General features: G+C 57.7%; 1 protein-coding gene across 6 annotated transcripts in view; it reads left to right on the top strand.

Annotated features, from left to right (window-relative positions):
* Nucleotides 1–25613, top strand: part of Cdh23 (cadherin related 23) — a 383514-nt gene that overhangs the window by 102459 nt on the left and 255442 nt on the right. For all 6 annotated transcript variants that reach the window (XR_009226399.1, XM_058577902.1, XM_058577897.1 and 3 more), the window contains exons 4-6: nucleotides 40–182; nucleotides 1043–1090; nucleotides 1219–1311. Coding sequence is in view for 5 of the 6 variants with exons in the window: in XM_058577902.1 (XP_058433885.1) it covers nucleotides 40–182; nucleotides 1043–1090; nucleotides 1219–1311 (284 nt within the window). In the remaining variant the exon portion in view is untranslated. The remainder of the gene's footprint in view (nucleotides 1–39; nucleotides 183–1042; nucleotides 1091–1218; nucleotides 1312–25613) is intronic.

Raw genomic sequence — 25613 nt, 5'->3', positions numbered from 1 at the left:
ACCGCCTCTATCTGTCTTCTGCTCTCTTGGCTACTGCAGGTTCCTCCGTGACACAGTTGCTGGCCAGGGACATGGACAACGACCCTCTGGTGTTCGGCGTGTCCGGGGAGGAGGCCTCCCGCTTCTTTGCCGTGGAGCCCGACACTGGCGTGGTGTGGCTCCGGCAGCCTCTGGACAGAGAGGTATGACTTGCCCAGCCCTGCCCCAGTCCTTCCCTGGGGGACAGGAGCAAACGCTGGCAGCAGGGTGGCTCACCACACTTTAGGGGCCTTCTTCCAAGACCCCTCTGACTCTGTGGGGGCGTCTTCCTGGGTGGCACCCCTCCTCCAGGCAGTGCTGGCCAACCTGGGTGGGGAGGGGGTGGTTGGGGTCTCCACGCAAGGGGCACGTTGGATGGACCCAAGGGGCAGTGACCGTGACCCTCAGCAAATGTCCCCCAAAGGCCATTTTCTTTTCTCTCCCTCTCGTTCTCTGTCTCCCTCCCTCCCTTCCTTCTGTTTTTGGCACTGGGGATTGAACCCAGGGGCACTTAACCCCTGAGCCACATCCCCAGCCCTTTTCTATATTTTATTTAGAGACAGGGTCTCCCTGAGTTGCTTAGCACCTCACTTTTGTTGAGGCTGCCTTTGAACTAGTGATCCTCCTGCCTCAGCCTCCTGAGCCACTGGGATTACAGCCGCTGTGCCCGGCTCCAAAGGGCCTTTTCCAGAGAAGCAGCATTGACGCTGATAGTCCTTAATAAATCAACAGAAGGGTGTTGAGTCAGCCCATCCTGTGCCTCTCCCTGCATTTGACGGGATGGCCCCCAAAGCTGCCAGTGACTTGCTCAAAATTACACAGCAACTTAGAGGCAAAGCCGGTCCTCGGGCCCCAAATCCTTGACTTTCTCGTTCTTTTAAGGCGAGGTCATAGTCCTCACCTGCTTCCCCAACCCACAGGGCAGTGTGGCGTTGGGGGATGTCTGGAGCGGTCCTGGAGCCCCCAGGCCCCTCGGGGGCCTCAGCAACTTGGCCTCTCTGACCGGCTCTTCCCTTTCTTTCAGACCAAGTCTGAGTTCACGGTGGAGTTCTCCGTCAGCGACCACCAGGGGGTGAGTGTCCCATGAGGCCACCGAGGACCGGGGCAGCCTGTTCCTGGCTTGGCGGGGTCCCTGGGCCCCATGGGTGGACAGAGGTCAGAGGCAGGTGGCAGCGCTGACCCCCACCCTTTCCTTGCCAGGTGATCACACGGAAAGTGAACATCCAGGTGGGGGACGTGAATGACAACGCACCCACCTTTCACAACCAGCCCTACAGCGTGCGCATCCCTGAGGTAGGAACCCACGGCCACCCTGCAGGGTCCCAGGGGCCTGCTGCTCCCTAGGCCATCTGGGCAGCGTAGGAGGGGCCTCGGGGGAAAGGGCAGCTCCAGCTCTGTCCCACCTGTGTCCCAGCCTGGGGTCACTCTGGGCGGGTCAGTGAGCATTGGGGCGCCTCTGAGGACAGGGCCAGGCTGGTGGTTGGGAAGAGCAGCTGGGTCAGTGGACCACAGGAGCCTCAGGCCCGAGAGAGCTCTGGCTGCCCTGGTGGCCCGGCTTCACTGGAGTGGAGGTGGGTGGGGTCTGGAGCGGCAATGCTGCCCCCTGCCTTCCATTCCCAGCCGGGCTCCGGCCGTGCGCACATGGTCCCGCTTTGGCCAGGGCCAGGTCCCTGCAGGACTCGGGGAACACAGGACCCCCAGGAAGGACATTTCCCTACCGTGTGCTCTCTCCTGCGGCCCCCGGCCCCTGCTCTGTGTGCCCTGAGTCTGTCTGCATGAGTACCTACTTGTAAAATCAAGCCATTGCTGGTAATTGAGAAGTACAAATTATTGCATTACAAACGGTTCGTTAATAAGCTGGCTGCTGGCTCCCGGTGGCACTGGGGTTCTCCTGGCTTGCTGTCCCTCACCACACAGTGGCTGAGCCAGTCTTAGGGCTGGCAGTTGGTGGAAAGCTGCTGAAGGTGTGGGGCCTTATCTCAGGTCTGCCCTCACGGCTGGGCTGGGCAAGAGCTGTAAAGTGTCCAGATGGAAGATAGAATGCTCTGGAAGGGTGGGTTGAGCTCTAACCTCTTCTATTGTTAATCATTGGGTCAGGGAACAAAAAGGGTTTTGATAGAATATCCCATAGGCTGGGCAGGGGGAGAAGGACTTGTCCGAGGTCACAGGACTGTGACTTGGAGCTTCTAACTCTCAGGGCAGGTTCGGGGTCCTCAAGAATGCAGAGATCTGTCTCCTGTTGCTGGCTCTCATTGCTCAGCCCGGAGCCACAGGTCCTGCTCTTGTGTTGGCAGAGGGTGGGGGGAAAAGGTGCAGAGGGGATGTCGAGGGCCTTGCCCCTCCCCTGCCTGGGACACAGGAGGGAGAGAGAGCCTGCTGTCCTGAGCTTGGTGCACAGTGATGTGGCCAGCGTGCCCGGGGACTGCAGCTTGGCTCCAGGCGCGCGCTCATTTGGAAGTCTCCCTAATTTAATTAAGGGGCTCTACGTGCCAGCCTGCACTCTGGGCCTGGGCTCAGAATCCAAGGGCACGGCTCGGAGTTAATGAGGCTTGGGCCCATTGCTCAGCTGCCATTCTGGCAGGCATGGCCGCCCTCTGTCTTCCCTCAAGGGGGGCAGCAGGCAGCAGCAATGGCAAGGGGACAGGGTCATGTCCCTTCTTCCCAGCCCTCGGGCCAGGGACCAGCCTTGCGCTGTCTCTTCCTTCAGAGATGGGACCTGCAGCCCCCAGTCCTGTCGGATGGCCCTGGGATTCTCCAGAGGCCTCTGCCTCCAAGGAGAGAGACTCCTCGGTTGTTCATTTATTTAACAAATATTTATTGAGTGTCTGCTGTGGGGTTGGCTCTGTGCCTGTCCTCATTCCACAGAGGCCGGGAGGCTGCAGGGATGTGGAATGACAAGCCAGACTGGAGACGGGAGACCCAGGTCTGGCCCTCCTCTGCTCCCAGATTGCTGGTCTGTTTGTTCAGGTCACTTAACCTCTCTGGGCCATAGTCCTCCTGATCAAATCAATCTAAGGGCAGGTGGGATAGGGTGGCCTGCCTCCTGCCCATCTGAGGAGGAGAGGGTGGACTGGAAGGGCTGGCTACAAGGACACACAGTCCCTGGCAGGAAGCCCACATGGTTTACTTGCTTGTGTGAAAACACCCCCAGGTCACTTCAGTGCCTGATACTCAATGCCCTGTTGGGGCTGCTCAGTGTGGCCAGTGGAGACGTGGTGTCAGCTGGACGGAGGCCGGGACACTTCTGATACAGTGTTCTTGGCACAACCCAGCTCTGGCCTGGAGTGGTCACCTGAGCTGGCATGTAGCTGCCTGGCTCAGGCCCCAGCTGAGCACCAGCAGGGCCTGTTGGCCCGGGGCCTGAGCAGTGAATTCAGTGGCAGAGGCCATTGGATGTGAGCAGGGTAAGACTGAGGCCAGAGAAACAGGGGAGGGGGCCCTGTCTGCAGTTAGGTGTGAGTGCCGGGGGCTGCCGGAGCGAACAGAGAAACCTCAGCAGGCTCCTGGGGGAGGGGGCCAGCAGCAGACTCTGGCTGTGGTGGCAGTAGCTGCTCCTGGGTCGTACCATGGGAAGAGGAGGATGGAGTCCAAACACATGGTTCTCGTCCCAGGTGTGCCAACAAGTGGCTGGGTCAGGCTTTTAACCCATCCCTCTGCTTATTGGAGTCTCTACAGCTGTCAACCTAGGGCGTTGAACCAGGCCTCTTGCAGGGCCCAGGTCTCGTGGCCTGAGGAAGAAACCCGGCAGGAGAAGCTGCAGCGCTGCCTCTGTCCATGCAGCCCCTCTTGGGTCATCTCAGCCACTGCACCCTGTCCCTTACCTTCCTGACCCCCACACGGCAGCCTGGGCCCTGGTAATTGGGTCTGTATGTCGGGGAGTCAGGAATAGGCCCCGGGAGCACGTGCAGGGTACCTGTCAGGCAGGTCTCCTCTGGGGACAGTGAGCACAACCGGTGCCCTGCAGGATGGCTACAGGGCGGGTTTCTGAGAGGCCCTGCAGGCCACGCATCCCAGAGGAGCACTTTTAGCCCATCCGCAGCTGTCTGGAGACAGGGTCTGGGAGGACCCCAGCCCCTCAGGCCAGGAAGTGCAGGGGTGCTGTGTGGAGGCCGGTCAAGGCCAGGCCTCACCCCGCCCACCAGCCCCGCCCCTGGGAGTCCGCCCCGCCCACCAGCCCCGCCCCTGGGAGTCCGCCCCGCCCACCAGCCCCGCCCCGCGCAAGGAGGTGGGCAGGTGTGTGTTTGGGTTTGTTTGTTCTCTGTTCCTGCCCCGCCCACCCCTCTCCCCTCGCTAAGCTGTTCTCCATGTAATTATCCATTTTATCAGGGTGAAAGGGCCTGCAATTCACATGTCGAAGCCCTAACGAGGCAGCGTGGATGCTTTCAAGTCCGTAAAGAAAAGGGAAATCCTGCTAGAATTGGCAACTTAATTCACCAAGCCAGCCTCGCAGGCCTCATTAAGTCCCCGTGTATTCATTTCAGGCTAATGGCTGTCATGCTGACTGCTGTTTGATTTGCTGTAATAGACTTTTATGGCGTGCCAATTTGCTCAAACGTGTTTGCCTGTGTCTGTGCCCAGCGGTGCTGCTCCGCTACCTCCGTTAGGGGCGCGTGCCCGCCTCGCTGACCTTCAGCGCTGCCCCTCCCGCCCCCTCCTCCCTCCTCCGGGGCCTGGCCCTCAGCCCCCCACTGCGCCCCAGGGAGGTGACCCTGGCACAGAAGGGTAGGGGTGAGGTCAGAAGGTGGACTGTGCCAGGCGGCTTCGGGGTCAGGGAACCAGGGGAGGCTCCGGGACACGGTGTCCTTGAAGTCCTGACTGGGCCAGCCTCCTCAGCTGGGCAGGAAGGTGTTTATCCATCCGCCTAACCTTCCTAAGGCATCCTCTGGCGTTTCCTGAGGGATTGCTGTATGCACTGTGCTTTTCTAACCTGTTCTGAAGTCCAGCCTAACTGTCCATCAGAGCCCAGGTCAAATCCACTGTACCCAGACCCACCTGAGCCACCTCACCTAGCCTTTTTTTTTCTTTTCTTTTTAAAATGAACACAAGACACTTTTTCTGAACAGCTACTAAGCAGGGCCCAATGATTCTAAGCTAACCAGGACCTGCAGAATAATGCAAAGGACTCAACAGTGTCCAGCTGTGTTACTTTAGACAGGTGACTTACCCTTTTTGGACCTCAATTTTCTTATCTGTATGATGAGTGACAGTATCTGTCTTGCAGAATTGTTGTGAGAGCTATAATAATGTAGGCAGGAAAAGTCCCGGGCCCAGTTTGTGGCTCAGAATACATTCAGTAAAATGCTGCTAATTAAGGCTGAGCTCTTTGTCCTCAGAGAAGGTGATTTTGCAGAGAAAATCCAGTAAGTGGGTGTCTGCCTGCCCTTAAATAGATCAAATGTCAGGGTGGCTTGGTGTGTATACACGAAGATGATCTGTCTATAGGGGTTATTTGTGTGGGTCCTTACAGAATGAGTAGGAGTTTGTTAGAGGAGGAGGCTATGACGTCTCTGAAGATCATTCCCTTTGGGGACCCCTGGGTTTCTTTTCACATGCTAGAGTTTCCCCAAGAGGCAGACCCTGCTGAGGAGGGACCGTGACTGCGTGTCTGTCCCTAGCAGTTCCCCTGTTACCTTGTGGAAACAAAGACAGGCTGGAAGTGGGCCCCTGGGTCTCTGCCCAGCTCTCTGTGACACTCAGGTCCTGCACAGATCCTTGTCAATGGTGGCTTCAGGTGACCAGATGAGGAGGGAGCAGGCTGCTTGCAAGGGAGGGCTGGAGCTGGAAGGAGATGGCGGGAACCTGAGAGATGGAGGGTCCTTGCCTGAGCCTCAGAGCTGGCTGGGGGCAGGATCTGAACCTAGGCCCCCAGGGTCCTGGGTCCTGCAAGCTGCACCATCTTTCCATGTCACTTGAAGAGGACAGATGAAAGTTTCTCACTCCCTGGACCTCCTTACTAGAGACAGAAAGTGGGCTGGAGGTGTTCCTGGAGATCACTAGTCAATAACTTATTTCTGTGACAATAACACTAGTAAGTTATTGTTAGTAGTGTTAGAAAGTTTCCTGTGTGCCCAGGTGTGCTGTCTGCTGGCCTCTCCACACCCCCATTCTGCTCCACAGGTGTCAACCAGAACTAGAGAAGGTAATGCTTGCCCTAAGTTAGCCCAGGGACGGAGCCAGGATTAGGAGACCAGCCTGGCTGCGTGGCTATCAGCAGGTAGCTTCTCTTCCACCTGTGAAATGGGACTAACTGTACCCACCGCAGATGCTGCCAGGATCCAGGTGAATGAGATCGCGCTTGGGAAGTGCTTAGCGCAGGGCCTGGGGAGGTATGAGCCCAGCAAAAAGGTCACTGTTGTTATTGTTGCTTGTCCTTCTCTCTGAACCAGAGTGAGCAAGGACGGGGCTTGGTCCTCTGGGTTGGGGCCTGGCTGGTGCATGGTGCTCAGTGACACTTGAGTGAATCTCAGGGACACAGCTTTCTGTCCCCTCTGCTTATTGGATGACTGTGAGGATCAGAGAGCACTTACACAGAGGGCTGGGGGTGGGCAGTGTATTCTTGAGGTGAGCGGTTCCCTGGTGGTGCTCAGCTGGGGCTGGGGCGAGGAGCAGCCGGGGCTGGCGCCGAGCTGGGGAGAGTTGGCACACCTGCCCCACCCCTTGCGTCTTCCTGGGCCATCTGAGCACAGCCTTGCTCTGAACTGGTGCCCTCTGGTTCTACCAGTTCCCGGGGTTCAGCCATGCCATCCCCCCTGTGTGTGGCAAGTGGAAAGCCCTGAGGGGTGGCCAGACGAGGCTCAATACCTGCAGAGATGGACTTATTAGCACCTGGCGGGGTGAGCAGCAGCGCCCCCAGCTGGCCTTCTGAGGGGGTGCCTGTCAGGTCTGAATGATTTATACACTGCAGCCTCAGGTTGCCGCAAGAGGTGGGGGAGGGGCTCCCTGGACTTGTACCCAGCTGTTCCCCACAAGGTGTCAGTTCCACTCTTGAAAGTGTCATCCCCCCCACTCCAGGAGAGGCAGCCCCTTGACAGACCGTATTAATTTATACCTCGGGGCCACAGTGCCCTCAGCCCCCTCTGCATCTCTAACCACCGGCCTATTGATCTGGGAGAGGGAGACCAATAAATCATCCCCGGGCGCTGGGCTCCTGCTGACCAGAGTCAGTGTGGCTTGCCTGGCCAGATGGCAGCCCTGGCCGATGTCTCTATGCCCTGTATGAGCGGCCTGAGGCCATCGTGCCTTCCCTGGCCTCCACCCGGTCAGCACCGTGACAGATACCTGGGACCCTCCTTTCTCACGGCAAGCAGATGCCACAGCTGGCAGCAGCTGGGACAGTGAGCTGTGGGCTTGCAGCGATGGCGTGACAGCATGCACGGGCACGGGGGCCGGCTGCTTGGCTTTGCATGGAGCCAAGGGGCTGTGGGGGGGCGCTCATCTTCTGGGCCTCTGAGGGTTTTCTTGTCTTCATCCTCGTGACAGCTCCGTGAGCCCAGGGGGCGGGGGGCTGTTCTTTGCATTTTATAGATGAGAGAAACTGAGGCCAGGCAAGCGCGCTGACTTCTCCTCGCCCCAGAGTCAGAACACCCTCCTCAACCAGCGTCCTGCCTCCCAGAGGGTCCTTTCCGCTTCTCGGCTTTTTGTTTTTGGTACCGGGGATTGAACCCGGGAGCGCTTAACCCCAGAGCCACACCCCAGCCCTTTTCTTATGTTTTATTTGGAGACAGGGTCTCACTGAGTTGCTTAGGGCCTCACTAAATTGCTGAGGCTGGCTTTGAACTCACGATCCTCCTGCCTCAGCCTCCTGAGCTGCTGGGATGACAGGCAAGTGCCACCACGCCTGGCATTCTCATTTCTTGATGCCTTTGCTTGTGTCTTTGTGTGGCTCTGACCCAGCCAGGATGTGGGGAGGGTCTGGGTGCTCTGGACCTCATGCCATGGCTTCCCCCACCCTGGACGAGGACTGTCCCCCACATCTCCTGCACAGGCTGAGGGGTTGGTGGAGAAGCTTCACTCCGAGCCCACTGCCAGCTCTCTGCACTGAGCGCCACCCCTGCTGGCCGCGTCCCTGCCATGGCCACAGGGAGACTCACCATGGTTTGCCATCCCCTCCTGGACCACAGATCCCACAGAACGGGGGCCAGAGGCTCAGCCCAAGCACAGGGTTCAAGGAGCCTTGCTCCCTCCTCTACCCAGTGGGTGAAGTCAAGGACCCCGGCCCCTCATGAGCCCTGACCACCCCTCCTCTTCTGTGCCTGAGGGGCGTGGCCAGGGCTGTGCACAAGGAGAGGGGACAGCTCAGGTTTCCTCCTCACTTCGAGCTGGGAGTCTGTGGGGTTCCGACAGCTCTCTGGCAATGTCCGCAGGATGCTCCACCATGAATACGAAGCGGGGCTGAGCAGATCCCGGCTCGTGGGCATCTGGGTCTGTTCTGTGCCCTCGCCCATTAAGAACCTGGAGATGGAAATAGCCCTGCCTGGCCGATGTCTGCAGAACCCGCACCCAGAGCCCGCCTGGTGTCTGTCCAGTCTCTCTCCTTAACGGTCTCCGGACCCCCTGGTGGGGCACTGCAGGAAGGCAGTGGGGGTGGGGAGGCTTAGGAAACAGAGGCTCTAGGGAGATCCCACCTGTACTAGCAGGAACTTGGGCCCTACTGTGTCCTGAGGACCTGTGTCTGTCTGTGACACTGGGTCTGGATCTCCACAGAGGTGCATGTGACAGAGCCACGTACCCAGGTTCCAACTCCAAACTGGAAGGCCTGGGGCCCTCTCTGACTTCTCCCCGACCCCAGAGTCAGAACACCCTCCTCAGCCAGCGTCCTGCTCCCCAGAGGGTCCTTTCCGCTTCTAGGCTTTTTGTTTTTTGAGCCTCAGTGTCTTCATCTGTCAACTAGGAATTTATGGGGTTTTTTTTTGTGAAAATTCCCAGGGACACGTATACAAAGCCCCTGGCACAAAGGTAGCACTTGGGAAGTGGTGACTGTCCCACTCCTTGTGGACTTTCTCCAAGGACCTCAGGAGGGTTGATGGGAAATCCAGGGGGCTCGACGGGCGGGCTCCACTGCTAAGGACTGATTGGCTGATACAGGGTGTCCACGCTGGGGAAGCTGACAGTCCAGCAGAGAAAGGAGACGTGTGGGAAATGTGAAATGAAGATATGATAAGGGAAAATGACACAGAGCCACAGAGAAACACCTAGTAAAAGGCCGAGTGTTCCCCACAGGCTCCTTGAAACCAGCACCGCGGGACACACGTCCTGCAGGTAGTCAGCACATCCAGAGAGGGTGAAAGATTGGCCCTCGGTCACCCAGTGGTCAGGGGACCAGCGGTCAGTGGACCAGCAGTAGCCAGGGAAGACTCAGAGAATCAGTTTCCAGGGCCTGCGAGGGGGAGCCCGCCCCTGGACCGCACAGTTTGATCTCCTAGGGGAGCCTGGGCACCCGGAGCAGGCGGGGCAGAGTGCTGCTCCTGGTGCCCGCGGCTCACATCCTGCAGGACCAGGGGCCTGGGCTATCCCGAGGGCCTGGCCCCCCATGCCCGTTCCTCCTGTGTCCGTGGCTCTGGGACTTTGCCTCAGCCCCTCCCCTCCCCCTAACTGGTTCAGATGTTGTCAGAGCAGCTTGAGGACAGGCCTGGCAGGCCCGTGACCCGGGGACCCCACACAATGGGCTGTTTTGATGTGTTTGTGTGCCCCTGGCCCCCTTGTTTCCTAGCAGGAGGGGGACGGGAGAGCGCTTTGGGTGGGTGGAATGATTATAATTTCTGTGACTCCTTAGCAGCCTTTAATTACTTCGCGCGACTTTGTGGAGCTGGCTAGCAGCCGCGAGGGGCGGGCCGCCGCTTCATAATAACCTTAAGTGGAAGCCGCCTGTCCGTCTATTAAAAAGCCCGCTCCTCTCTCTAGATGAGATAATGCCAGCACGAGATCTCGCCCGGGGTGTAATCACTGGGTACCGTTAATCGTCCCCGCTACTGTCTTCCTCTTCAGTCGGCCAGCCCACCTCCTAGGCGTGGGGACTGCAGCTACCGAGAGCCGAATGCCCGGTCACGTCCTTGTCCAGGAGGGCACAGGCTCAGGCTGGTCCCCTCTTCCCCTCAAGTCCCTGTGAGAGGGAAGTGGCCCGGAGGCCCCTTCCCCCAAGCCCTGTCCCTCTCTGTAACTCCCAGTCCGAGCCAGCCACACCCCCTTCCCTACTCAAACCCTCCATTTCAAAAATCCATCCATCTGCACAGGGCTTTGAGCTCCAGTGTGCCTGCCCTTCCTGCCCTGGCCACCTTCCTGCTGCCCAGCCTTTGCTCATGCTGTGTCCTCCCCTGAGAGGTCATCATCCAGGCCAGCCGTACCCCTGTCCTTCCACCATTTTAGCCAAGTGTGACTCTTCCTTCCTCTGAATGACCCAGTGGGAGAGGCCAGATAGTGGTCCTCCTCACACCCTCCCCAACCTAGCTTCTCACCCTCCAACAAGGCCATCACCCAGTGTGGGCCCTTGACCTTGAACCAGAAACATGAGCCAAAATAAACCTTTTTCCTTATAACTTACCCAGTGTCAGGTATTTTGTTATAGTGACAAAAACAGACTACGACAGTGGGGATTGAGGTCAGGAAGGACACAGTAGCCTTGAGTGTAAAGGCTTATGCCCGTGGCATGGGTTCACCACCGGGTGTTTTCTCCAGTAGCCCCTCACAGGCTTCTGGGAGTTTGGTCTTCCTTTTTCTTCCCTTGATGGCTGTGTTTTCTGAGGGGCCTGTTAAGAATGCACATGTAGCAGCGCAAAGCCCTGTGCTCAGCCGAGTTCATGAGTGACACATCTGTGTGCCCACATCCAGAGCAAGACACAGACCTAGCGGCACCTCGCAGCCCCTCCCCCAAGGAAACACTGATCCTGGTGTCTAGCCCCACGGGGTGCCCTTGCCCATCATCACGTATTACACACGCGCCCGTTAGGTCTTGATTGTCATCTAAGCTCCTGGGAACAGGCAGCTGGCTTCCTCTTGGAGGCCGCTCCCCACAGTGGTTAGCACTGTGTCCAGAGCTCCAGGGACCGAGTCTGAATCCTGGCTCACTGCACAGCAGCCGCGGGTCACGGGGAGAGGACCGCCTCTGATCCAGTGTGCATGGTGCTCACATGAGCAGGGCTGCCATGGAGCAGGTGACGTGGGACCAGAGCCCCCACACGGCGTGCCTGTGGCCATCCCCTCTAGACACCGTCTCCCTGGTCAAGGGTCATCTCTGCAGGAGGACCCTGTGCTGGGGTAGGAGGCTGGATGGGGGGAAGGGAAGTGCAGGGAGCTAAATGGAGTGGAGGGGACTTGGACCAAGAGGAAGGAGAGAGGGGAAAGGAGCGGGGTCTCCTTCATGCATGCCATCTCCTTTGATCCTCAGAATAGTCCTACATGTTGGTAAGAGAGGTGGGCTTATCCCCACGGTGCAGCTGGGGAAAAGGGCCCAGAGAGATTAAGTGACTTGTCCAAGGTCACACAGCTGGCTTCAGATCTCATTTGTGCTGCCCGCAAAGCAAGTCTGCGTGCAATTGCTCCCCAGAGTGTCCACTCCGGGTCTGGGGTTCACTGTAAGGCTGCTGCCTCCGGAGGAGCTGGCCTTGAGCCCACAGAAGGTAGAAGGGGGGTGGGTGGCTTAGTCAGGGGAGCGATTCTTCCTAAGTGACCTTCATTGTGTTCCGGCACCTTCAGCCTCCCACGAAGCTGTTGCTGCCGTTTATATCAGCAACCCAATCTCAGTCCTGCGTGAGAAAACACAGAAATCTTTAAAGGCTTCTTAGCAATGGGAACAGGCTTTTCTCTTTTTTCCCCTCCACCTCTCTCTTTCTTCTGGTCAGCGCCGGGGCAGGGCCAGGGCAATGGGAGAAGAATAATAAGTTCTTGCAAAGCATCATCTTTCTCTCACCTCCCCCAGACTCAGCTCCTCCGACTCAGGGCCTACCAAACCTTAAAAAAAAGGATTCCACCTCGTGCAGACCGAAAGCTGGAGCCGGAGGAGCCTGCGGCAGCTACTGGGGCGGAAGGCCCTAAATGGTGTGGAAATAATGTCTAAAGTGCGCTCGCCATTACGCACGTTCCCACGGAGCCGTTCGGCAGCACGGCCCGTGCCGGCAGCCACAGGAAATAAATAAATAAGTGTGCAAGATCCGGGGACTGTGCTGTGCAGAGGGGGGAGGTGGCAGGCCACTGGTGTGGGGCAGGAAGAACGTGGCCGGGCTCTTTCCTTCCTTCTCTAGCCCTGCAAGTGTGTGACGCGCCAGGGACACGGCAGACACCTTTTTGGTGTGGTGGATCTGATCCAGCCACGCCTCAGCGCTGAGAGAAACTTCTTCCTGTTCCTCTTCTGTCTTCTTCCCCCTCCCCCTTGTTTCTGGGACCCCAGGACCGAGGACCCCACGCCTCAGATCTTTACACTATCTTTCCATTTCTCCGGAACACTCTGCTCCCTTGTGACCCCTTTTCCATGACTGCCACCTTCCCTGGGGATCTTCCAGCTGGGTTTGATCTTTTCCTTCCAAATGCAGATCACCGTTCTGGCCTTCGGAGACCAGAGCTGTGATCGTGGGGTGGAATCATGCACCTCTACACAGCACCTCTGGTACTGTCATTTCTTGCCTGTGTCCGTGAGCCCTGTGACAGCAGGGGCACCTCCCTGGGATCATCTTCCCCTACTGGCGGCCCCTGGCCTGGGGCCCGTGAGGGCTCCATAGTGACTTGGTGCACGTGGCAGGCCCTGCTCTGGGGGAGCCCCCACCCTGCAGCCCATCTGCTCCAGGTCCCTTCACGGTCTGTTGCCAAAGCCCAACACGGAAGGCAGCTGAGTGGCATGTGAGTTCCTGCCTGGCCTCGCCAGAGTTCAAAGGCAGCCAGGGGCAGGGATGGGGCAGTGAGGATGTCTTCCTCGGAGCTATTGGAAGATGGGGTGCCATCTGATGGGCTGGGTACGGTAGGCAGAATAACGTCCCCACCCCAGGTGTCCATGTCCTGCTCCTGCACGCTATGAGACCCTGCGTGGCAGAAGGGGCTTTGCTGCTTGGATTGGGAATTCTGAGATGGGACATGGTCCTAGTTTAGGGGTTTAGGACCAAGGCACTCACAAGGGTCCTTGCCGAGAGGCAGTGAGGGGAGGACAGAGAGGACACGTGGCCCTGGAAGCAGAGGTGAGCTGGCTTTGAAGTCAGGAGAGGGTAGCAGCCAAGGCGGCAGATGGCTTCTGGAAAAGGCTGGGGAGACAAGGGCGTGGTCTCCCTGGGGCTGCAGGAGGGAGCACGTTGCACCTGGTGCAGATCCATTTTGGATTTCTGACCTCCAGAACTGTAAGGTGACAAGTCTGGGCTGTTTTAAGCCACTAAGCACGTGAAAGTCTGTGAGAGCAGCCAGAGGAAGCTGCGGCCGAGGTGTTGGGAGGCAGAGTGGCGGGGGGTGCATTCTGAAGTCCCTCTAGCACCCCCACACTCTGCTCCCTTGCTTCTCTAGGGCCCTTTGGGCGGGAGGATGGGGGACGCCAAGGTGGGTGGTCCAGACATGGGGGCTGCTGGGAATGGTCCCCAAGCACCAGCCGTAGGCAGGATGTCCAGGGCTGGGGAGGGCCCTGTGGGGCTGGGAGGGTGGGATGGGGAGCCTGCGGGTCTAGAGCCGCCATTTAGGGGGTCCCCATGCCGTGGTGTGATGAGCTGGAGGCTGGCCGGCAGGCAGGGTAGGCAGGGGCTCTGTCCAGCAGATGGCCACCACACTGCTGGGACCCAGGAAGGAGGACCCTGCAGGGCTTGAGTGCCCGTGGCCCTCCTTGGAAGCCTGGCTTCCTGGCAGTCGTCCAGAAACCAGAGTGGGGGAGGGTCCTTGCTTGGCTGGCAGCAGTGACAGCGGGGTGCAGGAGGGTGGGCCCCGCGTCCTGGACCACCTCATTCACCCATTCACCTGCTCGCCGAGCCTTGCCAGGGTGCCTGCTGGGTGCTGGGGATACAGGGGAATGAGACATGTGGCTGGCCTTCAGGAGACCCTGGCTGTGCCCCTGAACACCCACAGTGACTCTATAAAACAGCACTTGAGACCCGGTACTTGGGGATCAGGCGGCAGCCGTCCCAGCTTTGGAGTCCTGCCCCATGCCAGCCTGTCCTGACCCAGGACCCTCGCTGTCCCCAGTGTGAGGTGGTGCCAAGCACATCTTCCTCCAGGCTGCAGACCTGGGCAGATGCGCTCTGAATGAGCTTGGCGAATTGGCGCTCCCTGCCCTGTGCCACCCTAGCAGCTCACTTGACAGCCGGCAGGGTTCACCTGCTGCGCCCAGAGGGAGAGAGCTGGGGCCGACCTGGGCCCGAGGCAGGTAGGGCCTCCCGTACCTCTGGGCTCCCCATCGGCTTCTTTATTTTTTTTTAATATTTATTTTACAGTTGGACACAATACTTTATTTCACTCATATATTTTTTACGTGGTGCTGAGGATCGAACCCAGGGTCCCACGTGTGCGAGATGAGCGCTCTACCGCTGAGCCACAACCCCAGCCCAGGCTTCTTTATTTCTGAGATTGATAGAGACCCCAGGATAAGGCCCTCCAAGAGGGATCAGGGGCTTAAAAAGGAAGGAGGAAGCCGGGCGTGGTGGCACACGCCTCTAGTCCCAGCAGCTCGGGAGGCTGAGGCAGGAGGATGGCAAATTCAAAGCCAGCCTCAGCAATGTCGAGGCGCTAAGCAGCTCCGTGAGACCCTGTCTCTAAATAAATACAGAAAAGGGCTGGGGATGAGGCTCAGTGGTCAAGTGCCCCTGAATTCAGTCCCTGGTACCAAAAATCAAACAAAAAGAAGGAGCAGAACTGGGGCTTTAGGAGGCCTGATATGGGACTAGGAGGACCCTTCTCTTCCTGACCTCCTGCTTATGTCACTTGTCTGACACCTGGGAAAGCCCAGTCCCAAGTCCCTGGTCCATGAACTGATTCAAGATGGGGTTTTCCAGTCTCGTAACTTCCTTGAACCTTTAGGGGGCAGAGGGCACGGGGCACACAGAAGAGCAGCATTATTAATAATGACAATGATGAGATAATAATAACAAGACGGAGACTGCCCCTGCATCCTGTGTCCTAACCCACCCGTGACATCAGTGTGTCAGTCAGCTATGTTGCTGCAGTGAAATTCCCGCCACCGGATGCTCACGGAGTGAAGGGAGGTCTGTCTAACTCATGGCCTCTGGGGCCCTGCAGTCAGCACAGGCTGCTGGGGCTCCTCCGATCGCTCATGGCGGGGGCACCCCGTATCTCACTGAGTTGCTTAGGGCCTCATCGTTCCTGAGGCTGGCTTTGAACTCTCGATCCTCCTGCCTTGGCCTCCCGAGCTGCAGGGGTTACAGGTGTGCATCACTGTGTTCGGCAAGCAATCACACCCTGAACCAGGAGCAGAGGGACAGACTGGGGACCCACGCTCCCCTTTGAGGGCACTCCCCCCAATGACCTAAGAATGGTCACTAGGTCCCACCTTTTAAAGCTTCCACCCCACCAATAGCACCACCCTGGGCACCAAGCCATTAACCCTTTGGCCACTGGGAGACACTGCGGCCTCTGGGCTGCAGCCCTAGGGACTGGGACCACCCTGTTTTTAAAACAGCAGGGGCGCTGGGCTCCCAGGGCAGGGCTTGTGGCCCAGGGCCCCTCGTAGCCCGCCCTGCGGTCTCCCCTGTGCGCTTGTCTCCAGCACAGGGCCCTGGAGAGGAGTGGGGTGCCAGACCCTCCTGAGTCCTCGAGAGCCAGGCTGGCAGCTGGTTCCTGGAGAGACGGCTCCCCCCGACCAGTGCCCGCTCGTGTGCACACACCTCGGCGGCCACAGCGCCCTGCCTCCTTCTGTCCCGGGCGTCTCCCTCACGGGTCAGCGCCTCGGAGTGCTAAATCATGAGCAAATCGGCCACAGCCAGCAGGAGGCCAGGAGGACACGGGGAGGGGACACCGCCATCAAGGCCATTAGCACTGAGCTGGCCAGGCAGATGGAGACGGCTGATTGGGACAGAATGGCCGGGCCCCCTCTTCAGGGCACTGTTTGTAGCCCTGCCGGCCGCGACGTGGAACGAGATACTTGTGCGCCCTGTGTGCTCCCCGAGAATTTACCAAGCGTGCACGGTCCGTGGCCTGGGCGTTGGCTCGGCCTCTGTTCATGCGGGGGCAGTCTCTCCCCCTCCTGGTGTGGTTTGCAGATGTTCTGTCTTGAGGGGAGCAGAGAAGCAGGACCAGGGCTCCAGTGCTGGACAGATGTGACTTCTGGCCCAGACCCTCCCCCTGGGCAAGTGATTAACTCCACTGGGCCTCAGTTTTCTTCTCTGTAAAACGGGAGCAATCCCAAAACCTACTTTAGGAGGCTCCTGGACACGATGTGCTTAGAAACCGGCACGTGATAAGTGCTCCTTAAGTTGAGGAGGGAAATGGCGCATCCTGCCTGGGACCTCACTGTCTGGCTCCCCTGGCTTGGCCTGCTTAGTGGAGCCGTGATGCTCCGGTACTGAAAGAAGTCTGGGTGGTGTTCCTGGCCCAGGAGAAGCAGGGCCAGTGCTCTATCGAGGAGGAGAGTCCTGGGTGCCCCTCCACGGGGCCTCTCGGGAGCTGGGCCTGACGTTCTTGCTCGGGTGAGGCAGGGGTCAGTCATGGCCAGCAGCTGCTGAGTGGAGGAAGGCAGGTGTTGGTGTGCTAGGCCTGGACTTCAGTGTCCTCTTAGCCTGGCTGGTGGCTCAGGACAGGTGTCTGTTCGCAGCGTCACCTGGAGGGCCTGGTGGGGGCTGTCAGCCGGGCAGGCCCGTCCCTTCTGCACGGCTGGCCTTGCAGCCGGCCTGCGGCAGACACGGCTTTTTTGTTTTTGGTTAAAAAGCCTCATTGGAGCGTTATGATATTGGAATGTGAAGGGTAATTGAGCTGAAAGCTATTCTCTTCCTGCGACCCACACGAGAGCAGTGATTGAGGTGCCCGGGCCTCCACGGCAGCCTGGGAATCCTGATGGAAGTTCTGGGGACAGATGGGGCTCCATCGGCAGGGGCAGAGCCAGGTCCCCAGAACCCCTGGACCTCAGGTTTTCCCCACCCCATGCTCCCCTGGGACTCAGGTGCCCAGCCTGGCCTCCACCCACGGGGAGCAGATAGCCAAGGCCCCGCCCAGCCTGCTGGGATAGGGGAGGGTCTCCAGAGATAGGTCTTGGGGGAGGGGTCTGGGCCTGACTGAAACCAGCAGACGGGCTCTGGCCTGTGTCCCCACCCCCTCGTCTTCTGACAGGACACATCCCTCGCTCCTACGTTATAGCAGGGTCTCTTTCTACGCTTTCTAAGTCCCCCCACCCTGCGCCCTACCCCACCTCTGCGGTGTTTGGACGACCCCAGTGTTTGCCTTCATGTACATACAACATCTGGATCACCTGAGCATCTGGTTAAATGCAGATCCTGAGCTTGCAGGTCCAGGATGGGACGGGAGCCTGTCTCTACGGAGCTCCCAAGAGGGGCCAACCCTGCTGGTCTTCTCACCTCACTTTAAGGACTAAGGCTCTAGGAAGTAGTCTGTGTCATGGGCCAGGCAGAAGTGAACCAGATGCTCTGCATAGGGCCTAGCTGTGAAGGAGCCACCCAGGGTGACAATAGCCAGTTTCTGAGCAGGGGTAGTTGTGTAGGTAATACACTGAGCAAGAAGGACTGTGCTAGTGAAATGTGGCCTCAGCTCTGCTCATGAGGCTGTGCACCCCAGAGCTGGGTGGCATGGCCTGGAGAAAGAACTACATTTTCTTGGCACAGAGGGACCATTAGCTCACCAAGCCGTGTGTTCACAGGATAGGGTGGACCACTCTGAAACCAGGATCTTTTTCTAATCTTGCAGGGATGCCTGACAGTCCTCACCCCCAAACTTAAGCTGTCAATCTAGGCATGCATCTACATACCCGACTCCTCCCTCCACCACCCTGCCCAGGCTCACATCTCCCACCAGAATAGGGAAGTCCACGGAGAAGGGAGACTAGGGTGTATGACGCTCATGGGTCACATCACCATGTCCCCGTTTAGCCACCCCGGCTCCACCTGAGTCAGAAGCTGGAGGAATAGGTCCTTCCCTGCCCAGCCCACAGAGTCCACCTGGAGATCAGCTGGGGGGGGGGGGGGACCTGGCCTGCTGCTGGGGTGGGGAACGTCCTTGAGGAAGACACTGTGCCCCGCCCCAGCCTACCCCATTCACCCAGCGCGTGCGCGCACACACGCTCCTGCGCAGGCGCACAGGCGGTCTCCGCCTGGCCGGTTATTAATTGCCACGCAGGCTGAACTGAATGGGTCCCATTAATATGTGCTCGAGCAGCTCCAGGAGCCGGGGCCTGTGCTGGGCGCCGCTGCTTATCTCCGCCGGCCAGGCTTTCCTTGCTCAGGACTCCTCTGGCACACACCCAGCCCCCGGGGCTCCTGGGCCCCCGTGCCAGGCCCTGCCCGGCGGCTCCCTGCGGAGTCCCTGTCACCGCTGGTGCCCACAGGCTGGCGGATCTGCGCAGCAGCCAGGGCCACATCCCGGGACAGGTGGTCGGGCTCTGCAGGCTGCTGAGCCTCATCCCAGCCTCGCCTGCCTGAAAGCCCCCTTCCCCCCATGTCGCTCTGCTAAGTGATTGGTGTGTCATCAGCCGGCAGGTGTGCGAGGCTGGGTCCCTGGAGAAATCGCACGTTGGCCTCACCTCCTACCCATCTTCCTCAAGCCCCTCGTGTTCCCACATGCCCTGTCCAGGGCTGGCTTCCCTGTCATCCACGGCCACCAGAAGAGGGAGGATCTCCCACCCAGGAACCTAGTAAGATGCACAGGTGCTTATCAGACCTGTCCCCTGGGCCTGGAAGTGTGCACAGTGCTTTCTAGACATCCTTTCAATCTTTGACCACCTTGAAGAAAGGACCCACCCTTCCCATCGTGTCAGTAAGGAAGCAAGGCCCAGAGATGGTAGATGACTTCCCAGGGTCACACAGCTAGCTAGTGTTCCCTCATAGATGCATGACGAAGCAGTGCCTCTGTTTCAACACTTGGCGTCACATAGCACTTTTGACCCTGGGGATCATCCAAGACAAATTCAGGCATCTCTGCATTAAGAAAAATTTTCTTAGTCAGGTGTGGTGATGCACACCTGTAATCCCAGCTACTCAGGAGGCTGAGGCAGGAGGATTGCAAATTTGAGACCAACCTGGGCAACATAACAAGACCTTTTTGTCTCAAAAAAAAGAAAGAAAGAAAGAAAGAAAGAAAATTCTTCTTCTGTCATGATGGAATATGTCCCTCTGCCACTGGCACTCAATTAGTCTCGACTGGGTTTGTCTATTAGCAGCCACTAGAGGCACAGAGGGACCATTAGCTCACCAAGCCATATACTCACAGGACAGAGTGGACCACTCTGAAACCAGTGTCTTTTTCTAATTTTGCAGAGATGTCTGATAGTCCTCTGGCATTGCAGCCCACCTTGGGTCCACTGGAGCAGCATGTGAACTTTCCACCTGCTCATGACTGACACACAGGGTTTCTAAAGAGCAAGGGGCCTCAGGGGAACCCTTTCTTCTCCAGGACTCCACCAGCTGCATGGAGCCCTGGGCTGAAGCTCAAGCTTTTTGCCAGGGCAAACCATCAGTCTGCCTTTTCCTTTGAGGTCATAATTCCAGTGACCCCTGTCAGGATTCTGAACCCCCTTTACTGGGGGCTCCCAAACTCTATTGGCACCAACAAATTTCAAAATCACTCTATTTCCTCAATTCTAGATGCCCATTTTCTCCTTGTTTAAAAATATATGAAACTGAGACTTGCCTGAGTTGGTCCCAGTTTCTGTCTGCACAAATAGTGACCACACTCAGTGCCCGAGGGGACTGCTCTGTGTTCTTGTTCCCTGGAGAAAGTGGGCATGGATCATCGCTCCCAGCTTTAGGGGCAAAGGTGGTCTGGGAACACATGGGGAGCTGAGAATGAGGGAGCTCCATTGACCACCATTGCCCAGATTTTCCCAGCCATAGGCAACACTCACACTGGCATTTCCTGTGCAGGCAGGAAGTGCCGACATGTTTAATTCCTATACTTGGCCTGCTTGGGTATCAGCATAGTATCCCAAGGCCCACACATTTAGAACAAGATTTCTCCCACCCCCCCGAGGATCTGAGTATGGGGTTCAGAGACAAAGGGGGAGGGACAGCAGTGTCAATCTTCCCATTCTGCTCATAAATTTGATTTTCTAAGAAGTTGAATGGCTTGGGGTGGACTGAATGTTTCTCACCATTGTTCAGAAGATTCTAGGAGGGAAACTACAAGTCAGCCCCTCCCATAGAGGGGGCATCGCTCTGAGACCCCTGGTAGCAACAGCAAAAGGCAGAAGAAACTGCTTGGGAGACAGAAGTGGGGGCTGAGGTCCCTCCTGGGCCCTGCAGCCTGGGGAACTCGGTCCACTTGAGGTGCAGGGCTTTGGAGGAAAGCCAGGCAGCCCCTGCATCTCCCACAACAGCCTTCCCCAGAAGCCCTCAGGCAAGAAGACTCTAATTGATGAACTTGTTCCTCTGTAACTGTCACACGTCTTCAGTTCATTACAGCCCCATCTGCCTCTCCCAGCCTGCTCTCCTGCCAGCCCCCGGCTGCATCTGCAGGGAGGCCGCGCAGCAAGAGCAGCTGGATCTGAGGCCTGCGATTATCTTGGAGAGTCCAATCAGGGTGATGGCAGGCCCTTCCTTAGGAGAGCAGAGTGTCAGGACAGGGTGGCAGGGAGCCCAGAGGAGACCTGAGGAGGTGGGTTAACCCTTGGACTTCCAAATCCAGAGGCTAGGGCCACGGCCAGGTATACCACGCTGGTGCACCTCGGACAGAGGCCTGGCGCTCCCTGCTGGAGGGAGACTCAGAAAACCTGGCCTTTGATTCCCCAACCTGAGCATTTCTAACCAAGGACGAGTGCTTTCAGACTGGAAGGATGACCTTAGATGGCCAGCGAGCATTTTTAGTTGTCTCTGTGCACCCAGCTATTGGCATTGTGAAGAGCGCCACTCCCCCGATGCTCTGGGATCTCCTAAGTGGGCTTTGCATCTCGGTGCTCACAGGTACCATCTGACTCGGGTGGCACACACATGTGCTCAGGGCAGCACGAATCCAGAGCCACCTTACCTTCTGACTCTCGTCTGTCGCTGCCACCAGTCAGGTGACACTGAGGGTCTCTACCATTTAGCCTTCAGCATCCTCCTCTGCACAAGGAGCGAGCTCATGCGTCTCTGCTTGTCTCCTGAGGTCACAACCTGCCAGGCTGCAGTTAGCCTGGGCGTTTATGGGTGATAAATTCAACAAACACTTCCTGGTCCCTGGGATATGGAAGACACCCTAATGAAACACAGCCTGCCCTCCTGAAGCCTCTAGTCTAATGAGGGAGACAGGTAGAAATCCTGGCCATTCTGAACCGCGGCCGGCTGGGCCTGACGCACGCAGCTCTGGTGGGGGCTGCAGAGGCCTGCAGCACTTCTCTGGGAGGTTGGTTAGAGCCATGCTGTAAGGGCCCCGCACACCCAGGTCGGGGGTTTGCACTTTCTCCTCTTAGGCAACGGAGAGGTGGGGGCTTGGGGGGCTGGGGAGGGTGCATTCCTAGCTGAGCTTCAGAAAAGTCCTCTGCTGGTGGAAGAGAATACATGGGACAGCAGAGTGAGCGCTCCACACCCAGGAGTCTCAGCCATGGTTTTGCTTTCCACAGTTTCAGTTACGTGCAGCCGACTAGTCTGAAAATATTAAGTGGAAAGTTCTAGAATAAAATAATGCCTAAGTTAGAGCCCTATTCTGAGCAGTGTGATAAAATCTCAAGCTATCTTGCTCCTTGAGGCCTAGGAAATGCATCATCCCTTTGCTGGTGAATCCATGCTGTATATGTTACCCACCTGTTAGTCACTTAGTGGCCATCTCAGTGATCAGATCAATTGTCCTGGTATCACAGTTGATATCAAGTACCCCTTATTCTACCTAATACAGCAATTGTTCTAGTTTATAATTACTTTATTATTATTACCTATTATAACTTATTATATAATTGTCATTATAATGACAATTAATGTCTTACTGTGCCTAATTTATGAATTAAATGTTATGATAGGTATGTGTGTATAGGAAAAAAATACCATAACATATGTATGATTCAGTAGTAACGGTGGCTTTTGGCATCCGCTGGGGGTCTTGGGACCCATCCCTCATGCTCAAGGGGTCTAATGTAAATACTCTCAGCCCCTAGCCCTTTCTTTCCCCCTTGTCAAAATTGACAGCTCCCTATTTTAGAAAAGCCACCGTGTCCCACTTCCTGCTTGCCTGTGTTCCTTTTTCCTGAGGTTTCAGAAAGCATCTCCTTTGAGGCTCCCCTGTCCCCTCCCTGTTCCCAGCCAGGGTCTGAATTTTAACCATTCTATTTTCTTTACCGATTTTATGATAAACAGCCCAGTGTTTCCCAACGCCTCTCCTAAGTGTGTCAGGCTGTCCCTCGAGGCACTGCTGCGTCCGTCCCTCCACTCTGAGAGGCCCAATCTCATCCCCGCCCCAGATGTATGACTGTCCCCACCTCCCACTGGTTCCTTCCAAGTGGCCAGCACATTTCCAAACCACCCCAGATCCATAAAATTGGGGGGTGAGTGTCCGTCATCTCAGGCTGAATCTGGGTCACGCTGGCTCCTACGCTGGCCCGCAGAGCAGGCCCCAGATACATCCTGATTTCCCCAGGTTCCCCACCGCCTTGGCCTGGGAGGACCAGGGGCCTAGCGGCCCTGCAGTACCCTCTCTCTGCCGTCCCCGGCCGCCCTCTGCCGCAGCCGGGACTCCATCGGGTCTTCTGTTGCTGATACAGAAAGGACATGATTTCCCTTAAACCCTCTGATGCTGATTCTTGAATCACCTTTTATCCCCGAGTTCAGAAGAATCTGCTAGTTTAATGAAACGTGCTCCTCTCCAGTTACAGTCCTAAGGGGCCAGAGCAGCTCACCAGAAACCTTAGAGCCAGTGGCGTCGGAAGGCTCGCTCTGCTGCCCTGACTTTTGACATCCGTGGTTCTGCTCTGAGGGGGACAGTCACTTTGGGCTGGATGCTGAGGTCGGGCAGGCATGGACACAGCCCAGCCCCAGTGGATGACTTAGGATGGGTGCATGAGCCAGGCGTGGGCTTCTCGGGGCCTTGTCTTGCTGTAACAACAGGATCCCGGAGGCCCACCCAGCTTGGACAGAGAGAGGAAAGAGATTCTTCCATCAAGGGAGCCACTAGCTCCAGGCCTGAGGCCTGAAGAGCCCCCATGTTCCCCCATGCAGCTGGCCAGGAGAGGGGCCTCAGGGCCGGGCTCCCTCTGTGGCTGGCCTGTGTCCTCGGCAGCTCTCCAGGGAAGCGTGGCTGACGCCTGCTCTGTGCCAGTCTCTCCTAGGCAGACTGCTCATTGCACTTTTATGGCTCAAGCTGGAGGTTTATGGAGCAGGAGAAAGACAGCCGCGGAGCTGAGGAAGGGCAGGCAGGAGGGGGCGGGGCAGATGGCGCTTCTCACCTCCACTTAGGCCCAAAGACACTGCGTAAGTTATGGCCCGTGTCTCCCCCGGTGCCCACTCTGCATTCTTGATCAGATAGCCGTTTTCTGCAGGGAGCAGGGAGCTCTGAGCCACTCGCACAGGGCACGGCCCTCCTGCCTCCCGGGGTTTGCTCCAGGGGACAAGAAGTCTTCACAGCCACACGTTCCAGGAGCTGACTCACACGGGCCAGGGTGGGGGCATCTACTGCCTGCTGTTGAAGAAGCAGGGAGAGGCAGGCTCAGGGCACATGCCTGTACTCCCAGAGCCTGGGGAGGCTGAGGCAGGAGGATTGCAAGTTTGAGGCCAGCCTCAGCCATTTAGCAAGACCCTGTCTCTGAATAAAAAGGGCTGGGGATGTACCTCAGTGGTAGAGGTCCCTGGGTGAATCCCCATGACCCCGGAAGGGAAACGAAAGAAGCAGGAAGAAAGCTTTGCTGATGGACAGACACCCATGATGATGGGCTGTCACTCCGCGGAGCTCTGGGGACAGGATCTGGCCTGGGCTCTGGCTGGGAGCAGGGTTCTGAGGGTTCCCCAGGCCCAGTGGCCTCTGTTGCAGGTTGGTGTCTTGCTGGGCCCAGGGCACAGCTGGGGCCACCCTCTCTTGTGTGCCTGACAGCGTGATGGTTTATGCCAGGCTGGTGGCATTCGCCCAGATGTGCTGAGCAGGCAGCTCTCTCCATGCAGGCACTGAGTTGGGACATCGTGTTAAATGCCCGTGACTGGAGCCGTTGCCATCAGCCCCAGACAGTCCGGGACACCTTCGAGGGAAGGACAGGCACTCTCAGCTGAGGCCTTGGGTCTCTGTGTGCTGAAGGGACAGTCAGTCCCTCAGCCTCTGCGTGGCACCCTCCTACCTGACACATAGGTCAGCAGGACTCACGGGGACAGGGAGGTGCAGGGTGGGGAGGCAGAGTGGGGAGAGAGGCCTCCAGGAGTGGAGGCTGGAGGCACCTTTGAACATGGGTGAGGTCTGGACAGGTGCCAAGCCAAGGGAGGGGGCACATGCTGGGAGCCAGGAGAGGACCCAAGGGAGCACGAGGCGGGTAAGGTTGGGGCTGGTGAGGAACAGACTGGTGTGGCACGGGAGTGGGAAGGCGGAAACAATGGAAAGGAACAGACTGTGACGGGTTTCGAAAGGCAGGCAGAGGGTTTGCTTTCAGTGCAATGGAAATAGTGAGCCACTAAAGGTCTTAGAGTGATGGCATGACCAGTAAGAGTGGGTGGGCCGAATGGCGATCACAACAGGAAGCGAGTGGGCAGGGCTGCAGGGATTCGGACTGCAGCTCGGGGCTGGGCTGAGGCTGGAGACTCACTTTGGGTCAGGGCAGAATTGAGGACAGTGGGTCATGGGAATCTACAATTGATAATCCGTAGCCCTCTGCCCCAGTCACATCCCAAGGGGTCAGTGGGGCAGGTGGAGCATGAGATGTGGAAGGGTGGGGAGGCCTGAAGGAGAGAGTGTCCCGTGATGCCAGGGGCCAGGAGCCTGTGTGTGCAGAGGGTAGAAGGACTCACCAGAGGAGGGGGTGACCGGGCGTGGAGCAGGAGGGTCACTGAACATAAAATGAGGGCCACAGGAGGCCTCTGTTGGCCTGGCATCCTCGAGGACAGTCTGGCCTGTGGAGCTGCCACCAGGGTCAGGACTTTCTGGGTGCCTGTTTGGCAGCTCTATGTTGCCGCCCTGCACTGGGCAGCACCACCGGGCCACTGCCCACCCTTCGCCCCCATCTTCCCAGCTTTCCCTGGGGCCGTGGCTGGGAGACCTGAGGTGGGAGCTAGAGACACGTGGCCACCCCTCGGGGCCGCAGCCCCTACTCTCCAAGCAGAAGAGCAGCTTGGTTCTCTAATTGAATAATGTGGGGAAATAATGGGATTCTTCCAGAACCATCGGTTATGTTTCGGAGCCAAATCCTAACGAGAAAGTCATTAGTAGTAATAAACACAGCAGAGAGCCCGGGACGCGATCCGTCAGGGGCCTGACGGGCGACACCGCGGGGAGGGGCTGTCACCCCATTTGCATTTTTGTTAGCTAGCAGAATGTCACCAGCCCCCCCTCCACCAATGAAAAGTCAAGATGCAGGAAAACACATT

The sequence above is a fragment of the Marmota monax genome, unplaced genomic scaffold (assembly GCF_021218885.2).
Source record: "Marmota monax isolate L192 unplaced genomic scaffold, Marmota_monax_Labrador192_F-V1.1 WCK01_AAM20220418_F8-fsc00019, whole genome shotgun sequence".
In the NCBI taxonomy this organism is placed as follows: domain Eukaryota; kingdom Metazoa; phylum Chordata; class Mammalia; order Rodentia; family Sciuridae; genus Marmota; species Marmota monax.
This window is presented reverse-complemented; position numbering and strand designations above follow the sequence as displayed.